The 24,741-nt window shown below is 36.6% G+C and overlaps 2 protein-coding genes across 3 annotated transcripts in view; one reads left to right on the forward strand and one right to left on the reverse strand.

The window, feature by feature from the left end:
• LOC139959942 (kinetochore protein Nuf2-A-like) lies at nucleotides 1–15,828 on the forward strand. 2 transcript variants are annotated; one of them, XR_011790265.1, is made up of 13 exons: nucleotides 1–141; nucleotides 3,883–4,022; nucleotides 4,717–4,874; nucleotides 5,491–5,552; nucleotides 5,984–6,081; nucleotides 7,292–7,402; nucleotides 8,103–8,222; nucleotides 8,749–9,011; nucleotides 9,657–9,848; nucleotides 10,438–10,525; nucleotides 11,225–11,299; nucleotides 13,907–14,046; nucleotides 14,083–15,828. XR_011790265.1 is itself a non-coding variant. In XM_071957887.1 (12 exons), exons 2-12 carry the CDS (start codon nucleotides 3,912–3,914, stop codon nucleotides 13,979–13,981), a joined length of 1,353 nt encoding a protein of 450 aa, XP_071813988.1. In that variant the 5' UTR covers nucleotides 1–141; nucleotides 3,883–3,911; the 3' UTR covers nucleotides 13,982–15,828. The 2 variants fall into 2 exon arrangements, 1 of the variants encoding a protein (XP_071813988.1); XM_071957887.1 differs by having other exon boundaries at nucleotides 13,907–15,828.
• LOC139959940 (ERI1 exoribonuclease 2-like) overlaps nucleotides 15,780–24,741 on the reverse strand; it is a 13,728-nt gene continuing 4,766 nt past the window's right edge. The window contains exons 6-9 of the mRNA XM_071957886.1: nucleotides 24,390–24,490; nucleotides 23,716–23,797; nucleotides 23,353–23,444; nucleotides 15,780–16,802 (exon numbers count right to left, since the gene is read on the reverse strand). Coding sequence (XP_071813987.1) covers nucleotides 15,780–16,802; nucleotides 23,353–23,444; nucleotides 23,716–23,797; nucleotides 24,390–24,490 — 1,298 coding nt within the window. The remainder of the gene's footprint in view (nucleotides 16,803–23,352; nucleotides 23,445–23,715; nucleotides 23,798–24,389; nucleotides 24,491–24,741) is intronic.

A 24,741-nucleotide genomic window follows, 5' to 3' on the forward strand; every position in this document is an offset into this window, starting at 1 on the left:
TATGGAACTTTCTTCGGTGTTTGTACTTAAACGTTGTATTAAGCGCATGCGCGCCGAGGTTAATTCAAACTTGTAAATTTTGTCAGCCGTCTGCAGTTCGAAGCCAACGAAATAGTTGTGATAAAAAACAGGACAACTTTTGTAAGTCAAATCAAAATAGTAATGCAGTTTATTTTAATTATACCATTATTGTAAGATCTGTTCTTTTGTTAATATAAGTCTTATGTAAACTGTTTTTATAACTTAAGCAATCAGTTTCATGTCTTGTCAGCAGCCTACTGTAGCCTAACATTAATAATAATAATGAAAGCCTAGCCTAGGCTATGTCCATCAGGAGATTGCTTGAAGTTGAATAGCCCTAACGTTAGGCATATTCACAGGCGTTCCGACGTTTGCCACGCACTAACGCAGTAATTTTATATAAAGCAAAAGGCAGACCATTTTGGGAGTAACTAAGGTTCTACTATATACCATTGACAATGTTATGTGACCCCTGATTATTAGATTTACCAAAGACTAGTACTAGGCCTAGGTAGTACAGTAGCATGGTAACTTCGAAGTTCGGACACCTTTGCCTTAAAATAGTGTTTACACGGGTTATCCGGGTACCCGCCCGACGCAATACTACCCGGTTCCTAATTTATTACCCGAATCATACGCAAATTGTGATTTCAAAAAAAAAAAAAAAAATCCAAAACTACGATTAGGCCTAGGCTAGGCAGATTTCCCATTGACTTAGTGTGGTGTTAGGCTAAAATATGTGGTCGAAGATAACAGCAATAACGAAGGTACCCGCCCGACGAGATACTACCCGGTTCCTAATTTATTACTCGAATCCTACGCAAAGTGTGATTTAAGAAAAAAAAAAATTGCAAATTGGTTAGGCAGATTTCCCATTGACTTAGTGTGGTGCTAGGCTACCATGTGGTTGAAGATAACAGCAATAACGAAAGTATTCCATGGATATCTTATAACTGCGTCACAATTTCAGCTAATAAACAAATGGCTATGCTAGATTACCCCATTGACTTAGTGTGGTGTTAGGCAACCCTGGGTCGAACGTAACAGCAACAATAAATGTGTTCCATGGATATCTTATAACTGCGTCACAATTTCAGCGAATAAACAGATGATTAGGCTTTGCTAAATTTCTCATGTATTGACTTAGTGTGGTGTTAGGCTACCATGTGGAAGAAATTATTATTTATTCATTCGTTTATTTCATAGAAGGAAAGGCTGACAAGGAATTCTACGACATGTTTATGGATTATAGACGGGATAACTAAAAAAAAATAATCGCAAGGGGCTTTTTAGTAATCGTGTATTACAAATGCGATCAAATTGCGCGAATCGCGAAATCTCGCGGCTAATGCGAACCCTAGGCCTGCATAATAGATCTAGTAACAACTGAGCTAAAGTAAAGGGATATTTTATGGTCTGATCCAATAGACGCGGAGAGGAAGCATAAGCAGCGCCGGCAATGCGATGTTAAAAACATTACTACTAATTAGTAGTAATGTTAATTATATTAAGTAATTAACAAGTTTATGACAGAAAAAAAGCAAATAGATATTATTGAGGAAGGTTTTATACCTAAACCTAAACATACGTTTTTGAACATAAAAACATTGTCAGTAGAGAACATAATTCATTTATTATAGCATTTAATATGTAATTTCTTGAATATCGTGATACACGGGGGAAAACAATTTTTTCCCGGATACCCGACGGGTAACGGCTCTCGGGTACCCGATTCCCGATTTTTGGACCCGTGTAAACACTACCTTAAAACACCCCAATACTATATCTTCTGGTCTAAATCACCTGAAAATATACTTGATATGGTGGGAGAATTGTGTCATATTACGATACAAGGCCAAACTTTTTTCATGTTGTATTCCAAGAAGATTCTTCGTGATTGTGGAACTGGTATTTCTTTGCTAGAGTATTGTGAAGTTCGGACACCCAACCCACAGTGTGGCGCTGGTGATAAAATTGGTGGCACAGTTGCTCTTTCAGTAATTACAGACTTCATAGATCTCCGTCATTTTATTGACAAATACTGTATGTAAGTACTTTCTTGCACACGGGTCATTTTGGAGAGAAAATAAATGTAGCTTCGTACTTTTTGGTGAAATTTGGCTCATCCTGTAGGTTGTCACGGTGAAATTGTGTATTTCTTAGGGTGTCCGAACTTTGCAGTGTTCCGAACTTCGCAATACTGACTATAGTACTAGGCTTATCAGAATGTGGCATTTTTTGAAGAAAGAATGATAACTTCATGCTGAAAGTTCTACATGCTGGAAGCCCAATATTTCTTTTGTTGGGGTTAACCTAATCAAAGTGGCTATTCTTACAACTAGTCGTAAGAATAATTTATAAATACGCATTCGCAGTTGCTTTAACATGGCTATTTTTACGACTAGGAGTACTATTTTTACGACTAGGAGTAACAATAATTTCCGTTTAGGGTTAAGGTTAGGTTAGTGTTTAGGGTTAGGGTTACCCCTACTACATGCGCAGTTGCTTTATTTACTTAGCTGCGCTTGAATTTGCCGATGTCGTAAGAATAGTTTATAAATAATTGTTACAACTAGTCGTAAGAATAGCCACGGCCAAACCTAATAATAGCTGAGGTCCTGAATGTGACATGCCTTTTATTCTGTGGCAAATGTTGGAAGCATCTGTGGGTCTACTGTACTACTATTAGTATTACACTTCAAATTCATTTTCTTAATGATAAGTTCCCCACTACCAATGGAATTGATGACTTATTACAACAAGCAATCTAGGTAGGCCTAGCCTAGTGCCATTCCGCCATAGGTACATACCAAACCTACGGCGGATATGGGTACATTTAAGGAATGGATTTTACCGTGGTGTACAGGAATGTATCAGTGAAACTTCCTTTGAATTGTGTGGTAGGATAAGTACGCCATCTTCAAATTTGAATGTTTGCTGGATAGACTGAATTGTAGTTAAGACAACATTGGGAATTGATACACAGTCTTTTATGTACTGTACATGTTGATTGAATAGTCTTAATTGTAAGTTTGTAACAAAATAAGCTGTCTTCAAATAGTTGGTTGAATAAATTGAATTAAATAAGGCTGGTTGTTTATTAAAAGTCCGATTCTGATTGTGGATTTAAATGATGGATTTGTGTGCCCAGGTACAGTGGAGCAAAGCTATATACAATGCACCCCCTACAATGTGCTCTTTCTCCCATATACAAAAAGGGCTTTACTGCCATAGCAGTAACATGGCGGAATTGCATATTTTTCTATGGCGGAAAGAGCACGTTTTCTATGGCAGAAAGTACCGATGGCGGAATGAAACGGCTCCCAAAGGAAAGACATAGGCCTAGTGCTAAGTTAAGTGTTTGACCATTAAACTTTACTTTCAAGAGGAATAGGTATTGGCAAGTTAGGCCTAGTTGTGGCTTGGGATCTTTTTTGCAGTGAAACATTTAAAATTATTCTTCCTACCATCCTAGACCTAAATTTGGCCTGAATTAGAGCCACATCATCCCCCACATGCATATTTCTGAATGGCACTTAGTCCAGTCAGGGTTTGGACAATGTTTTGTTTCCTTAAATTGCTAATATTTATCCGACCAACTTACTGTAGGCAGGCCTACAGTACTGTAGGCTAGAAAAAGAAGTGTACATGTAACATTAATGTCATTTGTATCAGTATGATATCAATGTGTTAAATCTTTGAAAATACTTCTCCTTGTGTATTCTAACCAAAGTATCTTCGCAAAAGAATGTAACAAGTATAAGCACATTCTTCTTTTCCCTTTACCATATTTTTGATGTCAGCCTCTCTCCTGTGTGCCCTAATAAGTAATTTTTGGTTTGTGTTTCCTTTTTTCTGCAGCTTGGTGAAAGTCTTATTCAAATTGAAATATGGCTGAATTAATGTCATTCCCACTTCTCACGTCTTCTGCAATCGTTCAAAATTTTCAAGAGCTTTTTCCAGATCAACCATTTAGTGAAGATGACTTCAAGTCTCCACAGGTAATTGGTTACTGCTAAACTGTTTGTTTTAATTTATTTGCAAAGTTTGTATTGTCTTATGATATCTCTTAATTGATAGTACAATAATGTTTAAAGGACAGGTTTCAGTTAATATTTTATTATAAATACTGTACATGTACATGCACTATAAGTATGTCACATACATACATTCATGGCCAACAGTAAAGGACACAAGGCCTTTAATGTGAAACGAGTACTGTACAGTACATGTATGTGTATATTATATACTCAATTATTTTAAGATGCCAGGCCTTGAAATATAGGCTATTTACTGGCTAAATGCCAGTGAATATTTGCTGTTTGCTAGAAGAAGACAAAAAAACACTGGCATTTTCTGCCTACAAATAAAGAATATAAACAAGTCAGCTAACAGTTGTCAATGAAATAATTTAGTATATATGTTTTCTCATTTCTGTACCTCACATGAGCCCTGATTAACCGATTATTGTTGATCAGCAAATATAACTCGGCAGTCTACATAATCCCATAGAGATGCTGATGTGTATTGCAATTCAGGATAATGCCAGTGAAATTTTAGTTACCTAATAATGTTTTTTGAAAAGCACAAGTCTTTTTAACAAGTGGACAAATTTTTGAAATTCAAAACTGTATGCAGGCTGCAAATTTTCAACATGTTTTCATTTTCCTCTTTTGTTTTCCTTTTCTCTTTCAGCCTAACCGCATCCAACTCGCTTACACTTTACTCTTGGAGTATGTAACCGGGGCTGACATAAGCCGTATCGCTCAACCGCAGTTTGGGGCCCTTCAAGAAATCACAAACATTGAATATGCTGAAAATATCATTTCTACTCTTAACTTTGCTCTGGCTTTGTGAGTACAGTGAACTTTGTACTTTTGAAATTAATTACAGCTGATCAGTCTCGATGAATTAATTCCAGCCGTGAACTGGAGGCAATAATTGCAGAGCTTCAATTTTCCATAGCAATTGCAATGATCATGGTTTATGTTCAAGGTTAACAATTTACTAGTTATGTACACGTATAAAATGAATAATAAATCCTTCATTTTGCATAGCACTTTGCTATATACATATTCCCTTGGACCTTACAGTACACTATCTGTAATTTACTGTTTACCTTTTCAAATTTTGAGATTAAGCATTCTGTTTAAAACTGGAACAGATAAATTAGCATATTTTTTAGATAAATTTGAATCCCACTAATTGGAATGGGAACATTTTGGTTTCATATGCTGAATTGAAACATGCACCCCCCCCCACATCCCCCATCCCTAGCTGCCCCGCCTGTCTGCATTATTTGCATCTATCCCAAAGGAAAAAGTTTCCAATTAAATTTAGTTAACTTTCAAATGTGCATTGTAGTGTTGATATGAGCATTCTGTAACCTTATAAACTTTACATTCTCAAAAAAATAAAAGGAAATAATTGTGAAAATTATCAGAACATTTCTTGTCTCACCCTTCACAGACAGAGAGTTATGAGTGCTTGTCAGGCTGAAGATTTCAAGATTACAGATCTGTCTCAACCAAGTAAGGAAATCCTTTCAGCTGGGAAGGTGGGGGAGGGGGGGGGATTGAGGCCTGTGGCTTATGGGAGTGGAGTTCTTTCTGAAATAATGCTATGGAGTAAATAAGTAGATGCCAGCCTGGATGTTCATTATTTTTTCTTACTATCTGACATATAATCAGTTTGAATGCTTTGTATAAATCATAAATTTCATCAGTATTGGTCCTAATCATGACTACTGGAATATTGGTTAAAATTTGTATGATTTAAAGTGTTCTCAACCAGTTAGGAAGTGAATTCGATGATACAATTCAATAGCTACGTAACATGAGGTACAATGCTGGTTTCATCACATGAGATCAATGACTCTCTAAGCTTGGGTGGGGGTCATTTACTGATATCTTTATAAAATACTGTAATAAAATCTCAATTTCTTGGTTTGTCTTTCCTCCAGAACCAAAGAAAACCAGACGGTTTTTGAGCGCTCTGATCAACTTTGCCTGTTTCAGGGATTGTAGGTGGGAAGGGTTTACAGCCATCAAAATGGAAATTGTAAGTACCTACTCCTCAGAACAGCTTTAACAGTTTCATCAATGTGTTTGGTCATGTTTGTTTCTACTGTTTACGAAAGCTTTCATGTGAATATACTTTAGTTGTTGAGAAGGGAAATTCCCTGATTGTCGTCTCTTTTGTTGATCTGCTGAAATTAATAAAGACAGTTATAAAATCGTGAGCAGGAGGTGGTAGAAACTAATCATAATTGTGATGTTAGGAACCCATATTCTGTATCAAGTATCTTTCCTGCTACTTTCCAACTTTTCTTTTAAAAATGAAAGTGTTTGTCACTTTTTGGCAATGCATACAAGTTTCCATTTATTCAGGACAGCACCCCCTAGCAGTTGCTTCATTCAATCTTTCTTGCTCTTTACAATCTGAGCCACTCATACAGAATGTTCCTCATGGTCCAGAAAAATGTCTCTCTTGACTAGGAGTGGCTGCCGAACCTATTTTATATAAGAAATCAGGGGGCAAATGGTGAGGTTACTGTACCTACCACTCTACAGGTCATTCACTTTGGGTGAAAAGAAAAAAATACTTTATACAATCCATGTGGAATATTTCTCTATGTGCACACGAGTGAATCTGATGGAAAACATTATAGTTCCATGTTTCGGAAAAAGAACACTATTAAATCCATAATGGTATCAAGGCAAAAGTTATGCCTGATGAATTATGTGGTACACTAGACCATCATTTGTTGTGCATCGACATGATTGGTTGTGTCTTTTTGCTCTGTTACTATTTTTTTTTTTGGCATCTCATTTCATTTCGGTTGTTGACAATTGATACGTTAATGTTTAATGAATTAGGAATAGAAAAGGGATTGTTATTGTACTATATTGCAAAACAGGAAGGTTCAGAACTAAACATGCAAAGGAAAAAGCAAAAGACAAAGAATAATTAGTAAACTGGTGCAATTTCATACGAACAGCCTTATAGACATCTTAGGTTTTGTCACAATTGACTTTCCAACCTTTAGAAAGAATGTTTGTTTGTTAATAACAACACTTTAGTACAATCAGCTTTGGTGTTGCTGAATTTACACATGAAAAAGTGAACATTATTTGCAGTGCATTATGACAAAATTCAAAGGATTTGTAGGAATTAGATTTTACTCTATCGAAAAAGAAAGTCTCCTCTGGATAAATAGAGTTTGTCGTTCTGTCCATGGCTTAATTATTCGTCATCAATTGATATGCAGGAGAAGATTCAGGAGAGGCATGCTGGGAGGATGAAAACCATCAGTAATCTTAAGGAGAGGATAAATCAAATCAAAGCAGCCAGAGCAGAGGAAGAGGCTCGTGTAAATCAGGTCAGTTGAAAAGTCTTGCTGCTATTGGACTACGAGATGTGACTTGTTAAAGCATCCTGGTGTACAAAAAGCATCATGACCTGTGGATAGCATTGTGGCCTGTAAAAGCATTGTGGCATGTGAAAAGCATTGTAGCTTGTAAAAGCATTGTGGCATATTGAGGGATTTCAACAATGCTTTCTGGTGTGGTATGTGAAAAGCACTGTGGCTTGTAAAAGCATTGTGGCATATGAAAAGGATCATGTCTGTGAAAAGCATCGTGGAATGTAAAAGCCTTGTGGCATGTTAAGGGTTTGCAGTAATGCTTTCTGGTGTGGTATGTGAAAAGCACTGTGGCTTGTAAAAGCATTGTGACTTATGAAAAGCATCATGGCCTGAGAAAAGCAGTGTGGTTTGTAAAAGCCTTGTGGCATTTTGAGGGATTGCAGTAACGCTTTCTGGCGTGGTATGTGAAAAGCATTGTGGCCTGTACAAGCATTGTAGCCAGTACAAGCATAGTGGCATATGAAAGCTTTGTGACTTGTGAAAGCATTGTGGCCTTAGAAAAGCATTTGGTTACTCTTAGCATTTCAGTAATTTACTGCTCTCTGGTCACAATATCTACTTTGCAAAAATAAAATTTATATACTTTATTGTTATTCAAGTCTATCATTTTTAAATATTTTTAATATACAACTAAATCTTGAATTTTTCCAACAAGATGGAGGCAGAAGTAACAGAAGAAAGTCAGAAGCTGGCCGCAAATCACCGCGCCAAGGAAGACATGCAGAAGAGTATTAGTCAGATAAAGACTTCAGTCTCGGAGAAGTCTGCTCGATTGGTAAGCAAAGCCATCTACTCTCTTTGCACAGCTTCGCACAGCTTGAAATAAAGTCTCAAAGGGCAACAGAAAATGTTTTTTCTTTACTACTGTAGATGTCAAAGTGGCTAGACTACAAATAAATTGGTATCTCTAATTGTGCTCTTTATACTTTATTTTCAAACTTCTATTGGTATTTTTGCTGTTGGTAATTTTTATGTTTTCTTTTTTCTTTTGTGATACAAACACATGAACAATGAATTTTTGGAGTGAAATAACATGTACAGGGTATATGTCAATTTGCCATCAGTGCTGGTTGCTCCTGGAATCCCTTGTCTTATTTTAGAACCAACCAAAACTATGTATTCGAATGCACTTTAACAAGTGCTGTAAGCTTCATGTGATATGGAATCTTGTAGCCAGACACTACACTTACACTAGCAACAAATCGTTTTGTAGTATTTCTGCCAAAAGATACTTTGCTTTATTTTACTTTGCTTTAAATTGTTTATTTTTTCTATCGTCTTTGTTTATTTCCTTCCACCAGGAACAACTGAAAGTGTCCATCCTGAACAGTCGTGAATGCGGACACAAACTCCGCACCCAGGTGGTCCAGTCACCCGAGAGGATGAAGGCAGACATCGCACGCATGCAGTCGGCTCTCGTCTCCCGGAAACAGACCAAAGTAGAGAAGAGTCAGAGGTTGCAGGAGCTTCAGTCGCAGGCGGAGGGCACCGCTACGCTGATGACATCCAGCGAGCAGAGCATAGGGCTCATCACCTCCATCAACACGCTGCTCGGGAAACAAAAGTGAGTAATGGAATGATTGTCAACACACGTGCTGAACCACAAATGTTGAGGCAAAGAATGTAAAGTTGATTATAGATGTTATGTAGCAATCAAGCTGTCACCACGCAGTTTATAATAGTCCCAACCAATTGTTATGAAATTGAATTTGTTACCCTTTAAGTTTGCCACAATCCACCCCTGAAAACTTTTACTCGACAGACAGCAAGTATTTACGCATAGAGCCTTAGGTACCATGTCGAAAGTACGATGCTGAGGGGGCGGTGGTGGGGGGTGTTGCAGTATGCAGTCTGGCTGCGAGGGACATTATCTTTTGTGCTCCATAGTTTCATATCAATAGGCACTGCAGGTCTGTAGAGATAATCACTGAATTTTTTGAGATTGATTCCTAGATAAGCGGGATTTTCCAGCTGTTTCAGCTTTTTTGACCCAAATTTGGTGCAGCCAGCTCTACTTCCCATTTGCAAAAAAATGTTATTTTAACTGTTATGTTTTCACTATTTACTTTTTAAATCTTTTTAGCAAAATAATGAGTACTCAATACTCTGAAGGAGTAATGTCAGTTGAGATTGTTAATTTTAGAGTGAGGTGGATGTCGCATATTTGATATAAAGAATTAAACAAGTTCTCCTCTCTCTTTTTTCGCAGGGATGCTATCAGTCAAGTGGAGCAGGTCCGTGACCAGATGCAGGTCCAGCAAGGAGCCCTCACGGATGCCAACCACCGCGAGGGCCACTTCTGTCGGTTACGAGAAAGCAAGCAGGAGAAATTAAGCAAGTTGCAACTGCAGCATCAACACGCTGTGGCCGCTTGGCAGGAAAACATCGAAAGAAATGAAAGGTGAGCAAGTGGTCAAGTTGTAAGTCTCTTGTGAAAGCTCTGGCAAGGTTTTTTGAAACAGACCCCTATTACAGGTCTAATAACTAATATTTGTTTTAAAGAATACATTCCGATCAAAGTAAATTAAACTTTTCAGAAATCTGGTTTAGACTGCACAGTACAATGTTACAATGTAAACTAAGGAGATTCAAAACACTGCTTTGAATATATATATCGACTTATTCCATTCTGACGGATTTCAAGGTCCTTGGTTCGTTTATTGGTTGATGCTCATTCACAAGAGAAAATAAAATAATAATGATTGTTTATTTATTGAAGTCAAAAGAGAAATTAAAGCTATAACCAAGCCCACAAATTTTGAGGTGCCCTTTAAAATATGAAAATATTAACATTGGGGCATACATGTATCGTGGCAAATTTGCAATTTATTGAGTGTGTGACACTGTAGAAGATGCTGCATGTAGATAAATTGATTGCTTGTTTGAAATTGATCTAATTATTTTGACAATTTTAATAGATTGAAAAATTTACAGGCTGCATATTTTTGTTTCATTTATCCAGACTGATTCTTTGTTTTTGTTTCATTCAGAGATCTGGAGGGCTGGAGACAGAAGCAGTCGAAGAATTATGAACAAGTGAAATGTTTCCAAGAGCCAATGATGTTATTACAGACACAGGTAGGCTGGGTTTAGGTGCAGAACCAGTTTGGGTCATCACCCTCCCTGCAATTTCAACCCCCCACAAAAAAAACTAGTTGTCAGCACAACCTTGCATGTAGAACTAATAATAGACCTCATTTATAGCCTAAATATGCCTCACCATCTTGCATCCAAACTTTTATCTTCTTTCTTGAGAAACCTCCTAGTTGAGAGTTGTCTGCAATGACCCCAGGGGCCAGGGACATACTGCCTGCTTTTTAAAGATCATCGATCCCGCCCCACAGGGGTTGATAGCCATAGCTCTCTTATGCTTTCCTCCGAGTCATGAACAAACAACCACTTCAATGGTAATGCCATTTGCACCTTTAACCTTTGTGAACATTGTAGTATACAATGTAACTACTCCTGTGAAATTGGAATATTACACTTTCTGGTCAAATAGAAAGATGAACCCTTGAGAAATTTCTACATATGTATGGTCAATCTGTAATGTTGAAATACCCTATTATCTCAAGTTTGTCCTTAGCTAGGCTTCTATACAAAGTCCTCAAAGTATACATATATCGGGCCGTGATATGATATGGTTTTGAAAGCCTCCTCCGTGGGCCACATAAAATTTGCCCGAGGGCCGGATTTCACCCAGTCGGTTCTTTATTAGTTTACCGTATTGGTTCAAATTTTGAGCAGAGTGTAACGTTTTTAATCTGCTCTCCGCAGATGGCCGATAAGGAGAACATGCACGAAGAGGAGATGACCAACCTGAAGGAGAACTACAACAGAATGATTGAAACGGTGAGATTGAAAATTTCATAAAAAGGGCCGATGACTTGTGTATCATCGGTCTTGCTAAATTTAGCTTGGTAACAGTAATCATCACCCTTTGACATCAATATGTTACAACACTTTAGCATCTGCACAAGCTGCCAGCAAGTATATGGTCCTTCCACGTTATGTACTGGAAGTCATGATAAATACGCTGGTACAATTTTGTTCCCCACAGAAATATGGGATTTCTAAAAACCCTGAATAAATACTGTAGTAATATATGTCATTTAAAGAAACGGTTGCAGCTGTTTCATGTACAGTGCATACTCACAGAGTTGTGGCCTGTATGTGTAATGGTTGGTATGAAAAATACTAGTTTTATGACTCAAAATATAATGAGCTGTTTCATATACAGTGCATACTCACAGAGCTGTTGCCTGCATATGTAATAGTCTGTATGAAACATACTGGACTCAAAGACTCGAAAAAATAATGGAAAGGGTTTCTACAAGTTTGACAGCTCTGTACATATTATCCGTAAGTTGTCAATGACTAAGAATTGTTCTGTGGCACTGAATATTCAGTACTACCTCCTTCTAGCTAGCATACCAGCAGAACATGACAAATTTTTGCAACAGCGTGTTTGTAAAGATTGCGTAGGTGTCAACCTTGACCGAGGGTTGTCACGATGAATATTGTAAAGCATGAAAGGAAGTTTCAGTTGGGTCAGCTTAATCATGCGAAATGTCGTCTGGCAGGCTGTGTCCGGCCACTGTGCTTTCTGGCAAGAGATATTTTTGTACAGTCTACTGGGTAATGACTGAAGCATAAAGATGATGGTTGGGGAGGGTAATAATACTTGTTTGTTCCGCTTTCCCTGTCTAAAAGAAGAGAGAATAAGAGACTGCCTTGTTTTAATATTTGCAACATTAAAGGGGAGGTAGTTCCAACCGTCATCTTTTGGTTGATATCCTACCAGAGGTCGTTGTGAAGAACACCTCCCTCAATCAGCTAAGAAATGTGTTGTTTCGTCCTGGAGATATCTTAGTATCAAAGTCGTGGTGTCTCGAGCTGTCATTTTGGTAAATATGTGATGTCATCGTGCCACTAGGATATGAAACAAAGGGTTTTGCCTTCTGTTTGGATTGGTTTGCTTTTAATATTTTCAAGGTAGAATGTTAACAGAGTTGACATTGAAACCAATTTCCATCATGTAAAGAGGTTCATTACTTTAGATTCAGCATTTCGCAAAAGTCATCTCTATTGCATACATACACCCATACATACACACATACATACACTCATATATACATAAATATAAAAAATAAGACATTTATATTGAAAACAAACAAAAAACATTAAAAAATCTAAAGCACCTATGGCTCAGTGATGTCATATTTAGACTTAATCAAGTCTTCAGCCTTGTGTGTGAAGATCTAAACATCAAATCTGTGATATCTAACGAATGGAATTAAAATTTCTCTTATTTGTTTCGGGAAGTTGTTTGTGACAGTTGTCTCTATCACACAGACCAATACTGAAAGTTTGGTTTGGGTTCTTCATTAACTTTCCTTGTACTTTTTGATTACTTAAAACCTTTTGTTCCTTTGAACTTTCCAATAAGTAGGTTGGCTTCATAACTGCTCTGATATATTTTTGTTTACTAGTCTAGAGAGTGAAATAAAAAAGAAGACAATTTCAGAAAAACATACCTGCAAAAGTTATGCAACGGATTAATTCTGTTCAAAAGAGCAAAATCTGTCAACAAACTGCGTATTGATCACAGTTCTCTGTGTACTAATTGGAAGAAGGCATCGTTTGGGGTCTGCTTCAAACTGGGATTAAACCGAGTCAAAATGATAACCACACCTTCAGCATTCAGTGTAGTAAAGATATCTAAAACTGTATTAAATAAATTGGGTGGTCTGGCAGGGCAAATTTTTAAAGATCTTAATCTGGTTGTCCATCAGACAACCAGTTCTTGCTTCTTGGTTGAAAATATTCGATTGTGCTAAAAAAAAAAATGTAGCAAACTAACAAAGAACGACCAACACCAACACTGTGGGAGAGATTTTGTAGGTTTGTTGACAGCACCAGCTCTGCGCCAGTAAAAATTGCCCCACTGGTTTTGTTTTATTTACAGCACTATATACTCCAAAGTGATGGTAGGCGATACCAATTTATCATTTTGAGCTATTTGGGGGTATTTCATTACAATGCAATCTGTATTTTTGCTGTAAACAACAAGTTGTCCACCAGATGACCTCCAAAGCTTTGTTTTTCTGGAATCTGGTGGTTTCTTGACAAAGTGTTCAAAATTTGGACGGTCTAAAAAAAAAAGAGGCTGCTGTCCTGAGGCTGGAATTACAGTTGAATTTCATCATTGCAGATCTTGTTTTCCAGTACATTTCTTAGATGATTTGCCCCACCCCCCTCCCAAAGGGCGATTACATATTGAACATTTTCTTGTATCTCCATCGCTGGAACAACTGTTACGTTTATTAAATTATCAAGTACACATACAAAGGATTTGCTTCTCATGTTAAATCACCATTATTGGATACTTGTTTTTCCTCGTTTTAAAAGAAGAAAGATTTCTATAAAGAATATCTCTCTGTTTATTTCCACTTCTAGCTGGATACCTACCACAATAAACTAGCCATGGAATGGAATGCTAACAAACCACAGAGCACATTGCCAACAACTTGAAAGTGTCTAGAGGCTTCGATTTTGAAGATTGAGTAGCCGTTGATGTGTGCATGTGTGTGTGTATGTATATATATATATGTATATATATATACATATATATATATATATATATATATATATATATATATGGTAAACTGTATATAAGGTAAAACTATGGTAACACTGTACATATGGTAAACTGTAGGGGGGTCAGAAATACACAGAGCTACTTTTCAATGATCTTTGCAATGGATATTGGTATGGGTCAAAAGGAAAGCTCAAACAGTGGGCAAAATATTACATTTAACCAAAGCAATTCTTTCTGCTGAAAGCAATCATACTTTACAACCTTGTTACAAACCACAAAATCAAAGTTTTTCATTAAAAACTACATGTGGTGACTTTTATTCATTTGCATATCCTGGGGTTTTTAAGCTGGAATTAACAGTTGCCTGGTACCACAAAAGTGCATCATACTTTTATATAGGTCCACGAAGAGCTGACAAGTATCCTAGTCAATAAAACAGAAGTGCATGTAGTATTTAAAACCAGCCGAGCGATTTAACTTCTCGTTGACGCAGGATCGTAAATTTTTTGCTAGATCTGATGGTATCGGGCTTGATCAGTGCTTAAAGCAGCATTTTCAGTCGGTTTTGAAAAAGGTTGCAGCAATCAGTGGAAAGCTATTCTGTGGAAAGCTATTCGTGAAGGTGAAATGTTGAAAATTGTCCGACCGTCACGATTGCTCACTCCGAAAGCTGCTTTTAAAGTATCAGTATCATTCATTATGATACCTTCAATCAGAATATTTCATCTCTCACTGGATTGGCTTATGATAATTAAACTGTGAACTTTGTGAAGATGTTTGTTAGGGCTCGATATGGTATAACTTGATCATAACTCGGTATAACAAAATGGTATTATTTTGATCAAAATTAGAATTTGCAGGCATTCAGCAGTAAGTGTTCCTTCCCCTCCCTCTGATATTGATTTGTACATTACAAATGGTCTTGTAAGTATCACTGCAATAAAGGTGTAAAATAAACCTTGGGACTTTAACTTGAAATTGTTATCTTTAACGTTGTTTTTCTTGGTATAATAAAGAATGTTACCATTTTTCATGAAAACTTTATATAAAATGTAATGGTAGGGCAGCTATCAGAAATTGGACATGAACATGAAATTTATGTCAAGAATTGGATAAGAATGCAGCTGATGAATTGTCAAAATAAAGTAACTTTCATCTGCCACAGCATGACTGCATAGAACAAAGGCTTCAAGAATATTGCCTTGTCATATAGGATGAAGGAGGGGGGTGGAAGAGGGGGTGGAAGGGGGTTTAAAGATGGGTTGGGCAGCAACATGATATTGCTCATCAGGGAATAATTTATCCAGGATCGCATCACGAAATGCTATACAGAATGGTCAATTTTGTTTATACATGTTCAAATATGTATACGTAGTAGTCTTGTACAGGTGAACCATTGAAATTTCAGAGAAAACTTTCACAGCCTTCAAAACTAGTACACAAATTTGAACACCAAACTATTTTGTGCTGATGGCTGCCATATCTTGATGGTTCCAATAATATGTTGACAACTTACAGTGCTACCATTGAAAACAAAACAATAGAAAACATGGTTGTAAGAGCCACATTTTTCACAATTAATGTATAATTATATATTGTCTTCAAGAATTTGCATAATTTCATACCGCAGGTCAATTTGAAGAGCTGATATTTCGGTACCTATTGTAAATGGCACCACCGATATGTGTGCCAAATTAGTGGGTTTCCCCACTTTTCATTCCTTGTACAGTTTTATACGCTATAAGTTCCTTCAGGTTTAATAAATGTACTCCCTACTGACGATTTGGCTGTCTTCAAGTCTTTTATTATCAAAGACTCCCACTTGAAAAAGTTACACCCCCCCTGATAATTGGTAACGTCCCTCAGTCCAAACCGTCCACTCTGCCTTCTTCCGCAACAGGAATAGTACGGCCTGCCTTGATTCGGACCTGGTGAAAACACGGTCTTACGGCGCGTTCTTTTTCCACAGTTGCACAACGGGGGTGTGATTCTTGCAAACTGAATATCTTTGGAACGTTTCAGTGGAGTTTGAAATGAACTCGGAGAAACTCCTTTTGTGTATGCAGCTTTCCCCATTTCATTCTCTGAAACATAAACGGAAGTCGGGGTTGTACTCGCAGATTTACAATTCCGTAGATTTGGAGTGTGTTTTTTAGTTCTTGTAAATGGGACGGAACGAGTCATTCCTTGTCGACTCCCCTGGTGACCTTTCACCTCTGGGGTTTTGAAAGTAGATTTATCGCTACCATCTACATGTGTCTTTATGTTAACCACTCTCGTGCCTCTTTCTTGATTTGTCAGAGCCGGTGAACATTTTGACGATGTTCGCTGAAACTGCACAAACTGAGTTCGTTTCAAAGGTACCTCTGGGGTTGTGAATGCCGTACGACTTGTGTTCACAGTCTTTATCCCAAGGTCCTTGCTCCTTTTGGTAAATTGATGTAAGCTACTCTCTGTATAGTTTTTAACCCCATCATATTGTGCATTGACATTATCCTGTTCTTTATTGAGAGGCCATGACTCTATCATCTGTGTCTTCTTGTCAATCGCATCTTTAAACTCTACAGCTTTGAACTGTTGAATATTCATAGCTGCATCTGTAGGAAGTACTTTGTTCTCAGGTGTTCTCATCCCACAGTCAGACTTGGTATAGTCACTGCTAAGAGAGGACCTTGAGTTGCTTCCGTGTTCCAGAGGGCACTGGTTATCCATCTTTGTTACTTTCTTTGCCTTCTTATCGTCTCCCTTGGAACTCTGGAATGATAAGAAAATTTACAGATTGTCTGTTAATAATTTAAGACTTAGTTCAGAGTGCTGTATGTTTCCAAAAGTTCCTACTAAACGTATTCAAATTTATGTTCCTGAAAGGTTTTGAAAGAATTTTGCAGATGTTAAGAATGGTCAAAGTTGAAACATGTTGAATTGATGAGAATTACAATACGTGAGATGAGGGGGAGGGTGTGTTGGGAGGGGGGGGGGGTTGTTCGGAGGTGGCAGCAGTGAAGTAAATGATAAATTTATGGAAGAGTGTATTTCATTTGTTTGTTCATCCAGTGGGCTACTTTCTATTTCACTGGGTGTGCAACACTGGATTTTTTTCTTATATTTTTCGATTGTGTGGTACCGATAAATAAAACGTGCAATACCGATCAATCAAATATGCGGTACTGAACAATCGAATGTGCATTACCGATCAATCGAATGTGCGGTACCGATAAATCGAATGTGCGATACCGATCAATCAAAAGTGTGGTACCGATAAAACGAATGTGCGGTACCAATCAATCGAATGTGCGGTACCGATGATGCGAATGTGCTATACCGAACAATCAAATGTGCGGTACCAATGATTCGAATGTGTGATACCGAACAATCGAATGTGCGGTACAGATAAATCGAAAGTGCGATACCGAACAATCGAAAGTGCCGTACCGAACAATCGAATGTGCGGGACCGATCAATTGAATATGCTGTACCGATCAATCGAATGTGCAAAACCGATCAATCGAATGTGCGGTACCTATCAATGGAATGTGCGGTACCAATAAAATTGAATGTGCGGTACCCATCAATCGAATTTGCATTCATGCAATTATTTCATAATGAATTCCACAAGGTTGAACAAACTACTTCTTATACCATTTTTTATGGAATACAAAATTAAATAAACTTGCAGGGTGTATTCAAACTTATTTTTTACATTTCAAATCCAGGATATACCATACATAAGCCAGTTTTCAACTTCACTCAACTGTTTAAGATTTTTTGAGATGTAATATTATAAGCTTATGAGTAATTCTCAAACTTTATGAAAATGATAATTTGTGGGCGATATCAGTCACTGACTGAGCAAATTAATTTACTCGGTGTGCAAACTAATTTACTTGGTAGGCAAGATAAGGTGTTTTTTTTTTTTATACTTTCCTTGAGGTGGTAGTGCCAGGAGTTTTTCAGTGGTGTTGAAATTGCTGTGACAATCATTCCTTCAAATTTATTGATGGGAGAGCCATCTTGAATTTGAGGATAGATGATGATTGCTGTTATTCCTAGCTTATCTTTATCAATAAAGTGACTCCATATCAGAGGAAGTATAACAGCATCGCCGTTATTTATTGCTACATATATTTGAAGAAACGACACTGATGCTTGGAGGATAGCATGGTACTGTTTCACTGAAACATATATAGTCCATTGTAGGATATATTCACTGTTCTATTATGATGGCACACTGCTTGGGGTAATAGTATAAATGTTCCTTGTTTTGAAGGGGTTACAATACATCAGTAAATTGCAACATGACAATTCAGAAACGCAAACCCCAAATGGAGCCGGGAGGGTTGCTGAGCCTGTATAAGATATGAAGGAGGCTCCTCTTTGACAATTCTAACTTTACAGAAATAGAAATATTAGGCTTCAGGGTGTATTAACTAAATAATTTTAGTTGGCATAGTATAATCATTTTGACGCAGCCCCTATTTTTTGATGGTGATCCTGGAAATTATTCAAGTGAAATACACATGTCGCCAGAGATCCTAAGTCTCGGCGTTTTGTGTGGAATACAGCAGATAACCAATAATAGGCACTAGCTTAAAAGTTAAATAACGTATTGAAGGCAGAATTTAAGTCGTGATATGCCATAGACCCCCCCCCCCTCCCCAAAAAAGTTGAGTGCTAGCGATGTTTCTATAGCTGTTCTGGTTCTCAACATATTCAGCTTTAAAATATCATAATTTCTGGAATGCTGCCTTCAAGGCTAAATTGGTGATGACTTAAGTCCATCAGGGCAGACATGACCTACATTAACACATTGTTTTGAAATATTGTAAGAACTTGTACTATTCAAGCAATGTCCTTTTCAAGTTCATGAAAACAAGAGAGCACCCTCGGATGACTTTCTTCATCATTTGTCCTTGACACATTTGTAATGCAATTTAAAAGTGTCTTTTTCAACAACAAAAAGGAGTTTACCCCTGCTCGACCTCACAAGAGGTCCTACGGGGGATAATATTATAGTTTTATAGAAAAGACACTATTCTTGTATTTTGTGTTGGTCTGTGCATTAGGCTGAACAGTTCAGCCACTTAATTAGTGTGCCACAGAATGTCAAAAGGTTCATTTCTCCAAAATGATAAAGTGGTGTAGAAATACTGAAAGAAAGGATTTTAAGTCTAAAATAAACCAAAATTAATATTTTTGCCAAAAAGTAATCCTTTTTTAAACAAACACATATTGCTGCCACACTTAAAAAATATTAAGTTTTCAAAGTTACAAATAGATTTTAGAAAGTTCAAAAAGTTTTCGAAATTATGGAAAAACCATTTTGTGATTTTGAAAACTTTTTTCTTTCATATTTGTTGAGCAGCAATATACTGCCATACATTTGCTCACGCAGGAGCCCAATAATACCTTGAACTGACCCTGTGTTGATAAAAATTGGACAACTTATTATATTTATATACTTATATTTGTGTGAATTTGTAATTTTCTTTGTTCTCTGCAAATTGGCCAAATTTTGGCACAAAGTTACATCATCATGATTGTGATTATAAACTCACAAAATTATAAGGTTACAGACTGGTACGTTCCTGTTTATAATGGAATGCATAATGAAACTTTAATTGATGATGCAAAAACATGTCTGTGAGCTTTTATTAAAATGATAGTTGTCCACTCGAGGAAATTTTTATTTTGGCTTGGTTAAAGAAGTGAACTTTGCATTCAATTCCTACGTATCGTTTTGGAGATCTACATTTGAAGTTGACGTTTTTTTTTTGTACCAAAGGTGAACTTGAAGCAAACAGGTGTGGAGTAAACATACACTCACAATTTTGTTTATTATTCCTTTCTTTATAAATCTTAATCTGATTTACTTCAAAATTGGGATACATTGACAACATTAACACTACAGTGATTGAGGCTATCGATACTTTCACATCTCCTATAGCAAAGTTGGAACCCGATCGAAGGTAAAAACAAAAAGTGGGAAAGTAGAGGGAAATCAAAACAATTTGCTGTCAGTGCGCAACTATGACATCCTGTTGCTTCGATGACCCTTTATTGTACAAACTAGTGCGACAACTTCAACTATCAATATCTCGAAAATGCAACGTAGGAGTTACATGGGAATGCCTTCCTTTCCCAGTGTGTGTTCTTTCATTTACTTAGAAATAGTATTTTCTCCTAACTATCCTTTTGAAGCTGACCTAGCCTTGTAGTACCTTTTTTGCAATGTACTGGGTTCCATAGTTAAAATATGCTTATTTATCCCTCATAGCTGATTTGTTCAGTCTGGTGGCATCATGCTTGAAAGTCAAAAGAAAGTTGTAACTAACAAAAAAACTTTTTTTGAAAGTTTAATTTACTGCAAAACAGCACCATGACTGATGTTATCAGGGATAAACCTTGACTGGTTCAGTGAATAACCAGCCCTGTAATGTCTACTATTTTTCACATAAAGTGAAGGTTAGGGACCAAGTCATAAAACCTTTACACAGCTGAACCAATAATAAAATCTCGCCCACACAAGTAATCACTGTATGGTGAGTAAAGTACCAGGAAAATTTAGGCTGCGTGACTACACAAGGTTAGGTCAAAATCAACGATCTAAGAAAAGAAAAATTCAACTTTGAAACAATGCATCAGCAGAGAAATTAAGTAGAGTTGAACGTGAATGGTGATTGGGTCTGAATTAGAGCAGAGCGGATTAAAAGTGTCCCTTTAAATTGTCCCTGGATTTCATGTACTGTCACTGATCATTCTCAAAAAGGCCAGGATTAATGATGTAAATTTGCACCCCTAAAAAAAAATGCCTGTTTCAAGAGAATCTATTCCAGACAACATATGGCATTTGAAAGTTCTTGAAACATAGCACCAATCTAAAAATTCCACTCAATCCCTCAAAACATATAGTGTAGATAACATTTGATGTCAATAGGGGAAGGGGGGGAGGGTCAACATAAAGTATAATTTTCCCAGAATTTTCATCAAAATTTCTAGTCACCTTATTTTGGAGTGGACTTGTGAAAGTTTTTGCGATTCGAAAATACAAATACTATGTGCATCATTGCCATTATTTTTTTGAGGATACAGAATTACCTCAAGGCCTAGATTATGTGAACCTGTTTTTATCCTACTGTACTGTATGTTTTAGCCCCAATGATATGACCTGTCCTACCAGTAATGTAAATTATGTATTACTGTACTTCATGGAAATCAATAACTGATAAAAAGTCACATCAGGAATTATGAAATAGTTTTGCTCCAACTTCAAAGGATAGCAAATGAGCAAATAAAACAATACATAAATTATGTGCTACACAAACAATTTTTGTAGAGGTAGAAGGAGAGGGTTCAATTGGGGGCAGGGGAATTGCAGAGAGGGGGGAAACAAACTTTGAAGTGCAATTGGACTAGTGACTTTGATTTGAGGGGTATTCCACAAAATCACAGAACAGAATCACATCCCTAAAACTTGGACCTGTGCATTCTTTGCTACAAATTCCAGCATTTTAATGTTTTTTTAACAAAATGTAATTTTCATAACTACTATTTTGTTTTCTTATTATCTAATTCTGTACTCTTCCTTACTAAAATGTAAAAGGAAAAGGAGCGTTCTATTAACCAAAATTACACACCTAATTTGTGAAATGTGTGTTTTGCACATAACTGTAGGACATGAGTTTTTTTTAACCAATTTAATATTGATTTAGTAAATGAATGAATTTACATTTGAACTCAAATTTATATGCATAATTTTAGGAGGGAAATTCATATGGATATTTAAAAAATATCAATTGAGGTATTGACTTCTCTTGAATCATTTTAGGATGGGCTCTAAGAAAGGCAAATAAGAAGACCTTTGACCCTGTGTACTTTCACCAACAGCCTAAACTCTGCGGGACAACTTTGGTTTTCTTGACCAAGACAAGAATAGACAAACATGTGAATGCACTTGTGACTACTTACAATTATTTGAGACAGTTTATGAAACTCCTTAAAACATGCAGAATTATACTTAAATACATAATATATTCAGAAGATACAGTTGGGATTGCAGTGCTACTGATCTATAGAAATGTGACACCTATAATTCAGAGTGACCCTACATATATATATGTGTGTATATATATGTTTATATATATATGTATATATATAAATATGTATATATATATTTATATATATAAAAATAGTAGTGGTCCATACTGATAATATAAAAGATAAACAAGCAAATATTTTTAACAACGACATACTGCTATATTTCGGAGTGGTCACCACTCCATCGTCAGGCAAAAGTACAAGATCAATTAAATACAAGGGCTTATATACATCCAAGGACGCCAATAGTGATAAGCATGAGTGATTTTTAAACTAGGAAGAAACTTTTAAACTTAGAACAACCAGCAAAAAAAAAAAAATTTTTAGTGAATATTTTTAACTTAGGGATGAATAGAACAACCAGCAATAAAAAGTAAATAGGGATTAGAATAGCTCCAACCCGTAGCTCGCTACATTTCTATTTAGGTCAGCATTTAAGTCTTTTATTAGGAGACTCTCTTTAATCTTCCTCCTGAACCACTGGGGTTCATTACCAATAGTGGCACAATGGTCAACAAAAGTGGGCAGATGATGTTTATGCGCAGTACAATGAAGGTTAATAGCGCCTTTCTGACCACCAAAGGAGCTCATTAGATGTTCGTTGAACCTATCCTTAAGCCGTCTATTAGTTTCTCCGACATAAAAGGAATCACAGTCTGGACAGTTAATCCTATAAACAACATTGTTGGCATAATCTAACTTATAAGCATCCTTAAAATTGAACAGAGCAGAGATTTTCTTTTGCAGAAAAATTATTTTGATATGTATATTGTCATTACACAACCCCTTAATGTAACTACCTAAACTCTTAGTGAGTTTATCACTGCTAGGGCCACAATATGCCAACAATGTTGTTTATAGGATTAACTGTCCAGACTGTGATTCCTTTACTATCACTATTGGCGTCCTTGGATGTATATAAGCCCTTGTTATTTAATTGATCTTGTACTTTTGCCTGATGATGGAGTGGTGACCACTCCGAAATATAGCAGTATGTCGTTGTTAAAAATATTCGCTTGTTTATCTTTTATATTATTTATATATATATATATTTATATATATATATATATATATACATATATCTATCTATATCTATATATATATATATATCTGTGTTTATGGGATGGAATGGATATAAGAACCGCAGATTCAGAGGATCCTACTGTAGGTAATGCAACAGGACAATGTGGCATTAACGGGGAGCACCCACCGGTAACAGACCGTTCTTCGTGATCTTCATCAGGCAGCCGTCTCTTATCATCCTCCAAGCTAGATGAGCTGTATTTCTGGCATCATCCAACCCTGGATGGTGTCATAAAAAAGATTTTGATATAAATGAAGACAAATGGAAGAAGGATTCTATATCACATTGGATATAAGATTGCATTAATTGTTAGGACAATCAATCCTTGAGAGGAAGCTCTCGTTGAAAGTTAGATGACATGGATTCAGATTTGATCTCAATTTCATATTATCTGCTAGCTGTTTATGTTGTCAGCTCATCAACTGTTAAACAAAACACAATAGGTAAACATGAGACTTTTTTGGCTTAAAATGAATAAGTTTGCATTACCAGAGTGTTGTCTTCCTTCAAACTTTATGCCCAGGTCTTTTAGAGCGCCCTCAAGACCCTTGGGTATCCTTTGATAAAATTTCTGCAAAAAACCAATGATGTTGTAAAGTGTCAGTGTCAGCAAGAATGAGGAAGAAGAAGGGGGGGAAAAGGGGAGGGGGATGGGTATATTCAAAGTTAATTATTACAAATCCTTTTATAATTGAATCTTCAGTTAATTGGATTGTAACATAAAAGAGCTGCATAGGGTGGTAGTATGGCTTTAAAAAGTTGTCCTGAGTGGTTGGAATGGAACCGCGAACGGAACTGTTCGATTTGAAGTTCTGCGGTATTGTGACATGAAATCACCACCTATAAAAAATATCGTCCAATTGGATGGCGATCCACACTACATCGTGAATATTCATTTAGTAGAATGCCACAACAATAGCACATGTGTTTTGTTTGCTCTTCACTGTTTTAGGCTGACTGGTCTATAATTTGATATATATATGACAAGAATAGAAAGGAAAGTTTTCATAATCTGAATTATAGCAAGATTTAGCTCATGAGATCTATATAACAGAATCAATTCTTGTCTCAAATAAAGTATCGTTCTTTAATAACATTTTAACATGCAAAGATGGCAAACCTACTTTTTCTTGGCAATATGAAAAAATTTCAATATCTTTTACCCTATAGGTAGCTCTTAAATCTATCCAACATCTTAGGGCATCTGGCGGGATCAGTTGCTTTCTGCGAGATTCATAGTGTAGACAAATACCTAGATCCCAATCTGAGAGGAGGGCAGACAGAAGAAAGAAATTCTCTAAAAGGCATTGAAGACTCGCCCCAAACCGCGCTCTGATAAAGTTAACTTTCCATTGCTTGCAAATGACGTTCTTGTCGCTACAAAATGCAGACAGTAATGAAACGCGATACCTTGTTATCTTTTATCTAGACCTTTTGTTTTATACTGACAGGCCAATATCTCAAGAAGGGAAGCTTGGGCAGACCTCATGTTTGGAGGGTAGAAGTACCATATTG

This window comes from Apostichopus japonicus, chromosome 19 (genome assembly GCF_037975245.1).
Source record: "Apostichopus japonicus isolate 1M-3 chromosome 19, ASM3797524v1, whole genome shotgun sequence".
NCBI classification, from domain to species: domain Eukaryota; kingdom Metazoa; phylum Echinodermata; class Holothuroidea; order Aspidochirotida; family Stichopodidae; genus Apostichopus; species Apostichopus japonicus.

What these genes read in the sequence shown, in the direction of transcription:
- LOC139959942 (XM_071957887.1), top strand. Translation starts at nt 3,912, where the DNA reads ATGGCTGAATTAATGTCATTCCCACTTCTCACGTCTTCTGCAATCGTT. An exon ending in AACATCGAAAGAAATGAAAG is followed by an intron (nt 9,849 to 10,437) that starts GTGAGCAAGTGG and finishes TGTTTCATTCAG; the next exon opens with AGATCTGGAGGGCTGGAGAC. An exon ending in ACAACAGAATGATTGAAACG is followed by an intron (nt 11,300 to 13,906) that starts GTGAGATTGAAA and finishes TTCCACTTCTAG; the next exon opens with CTGGATACCTACCACAATAA.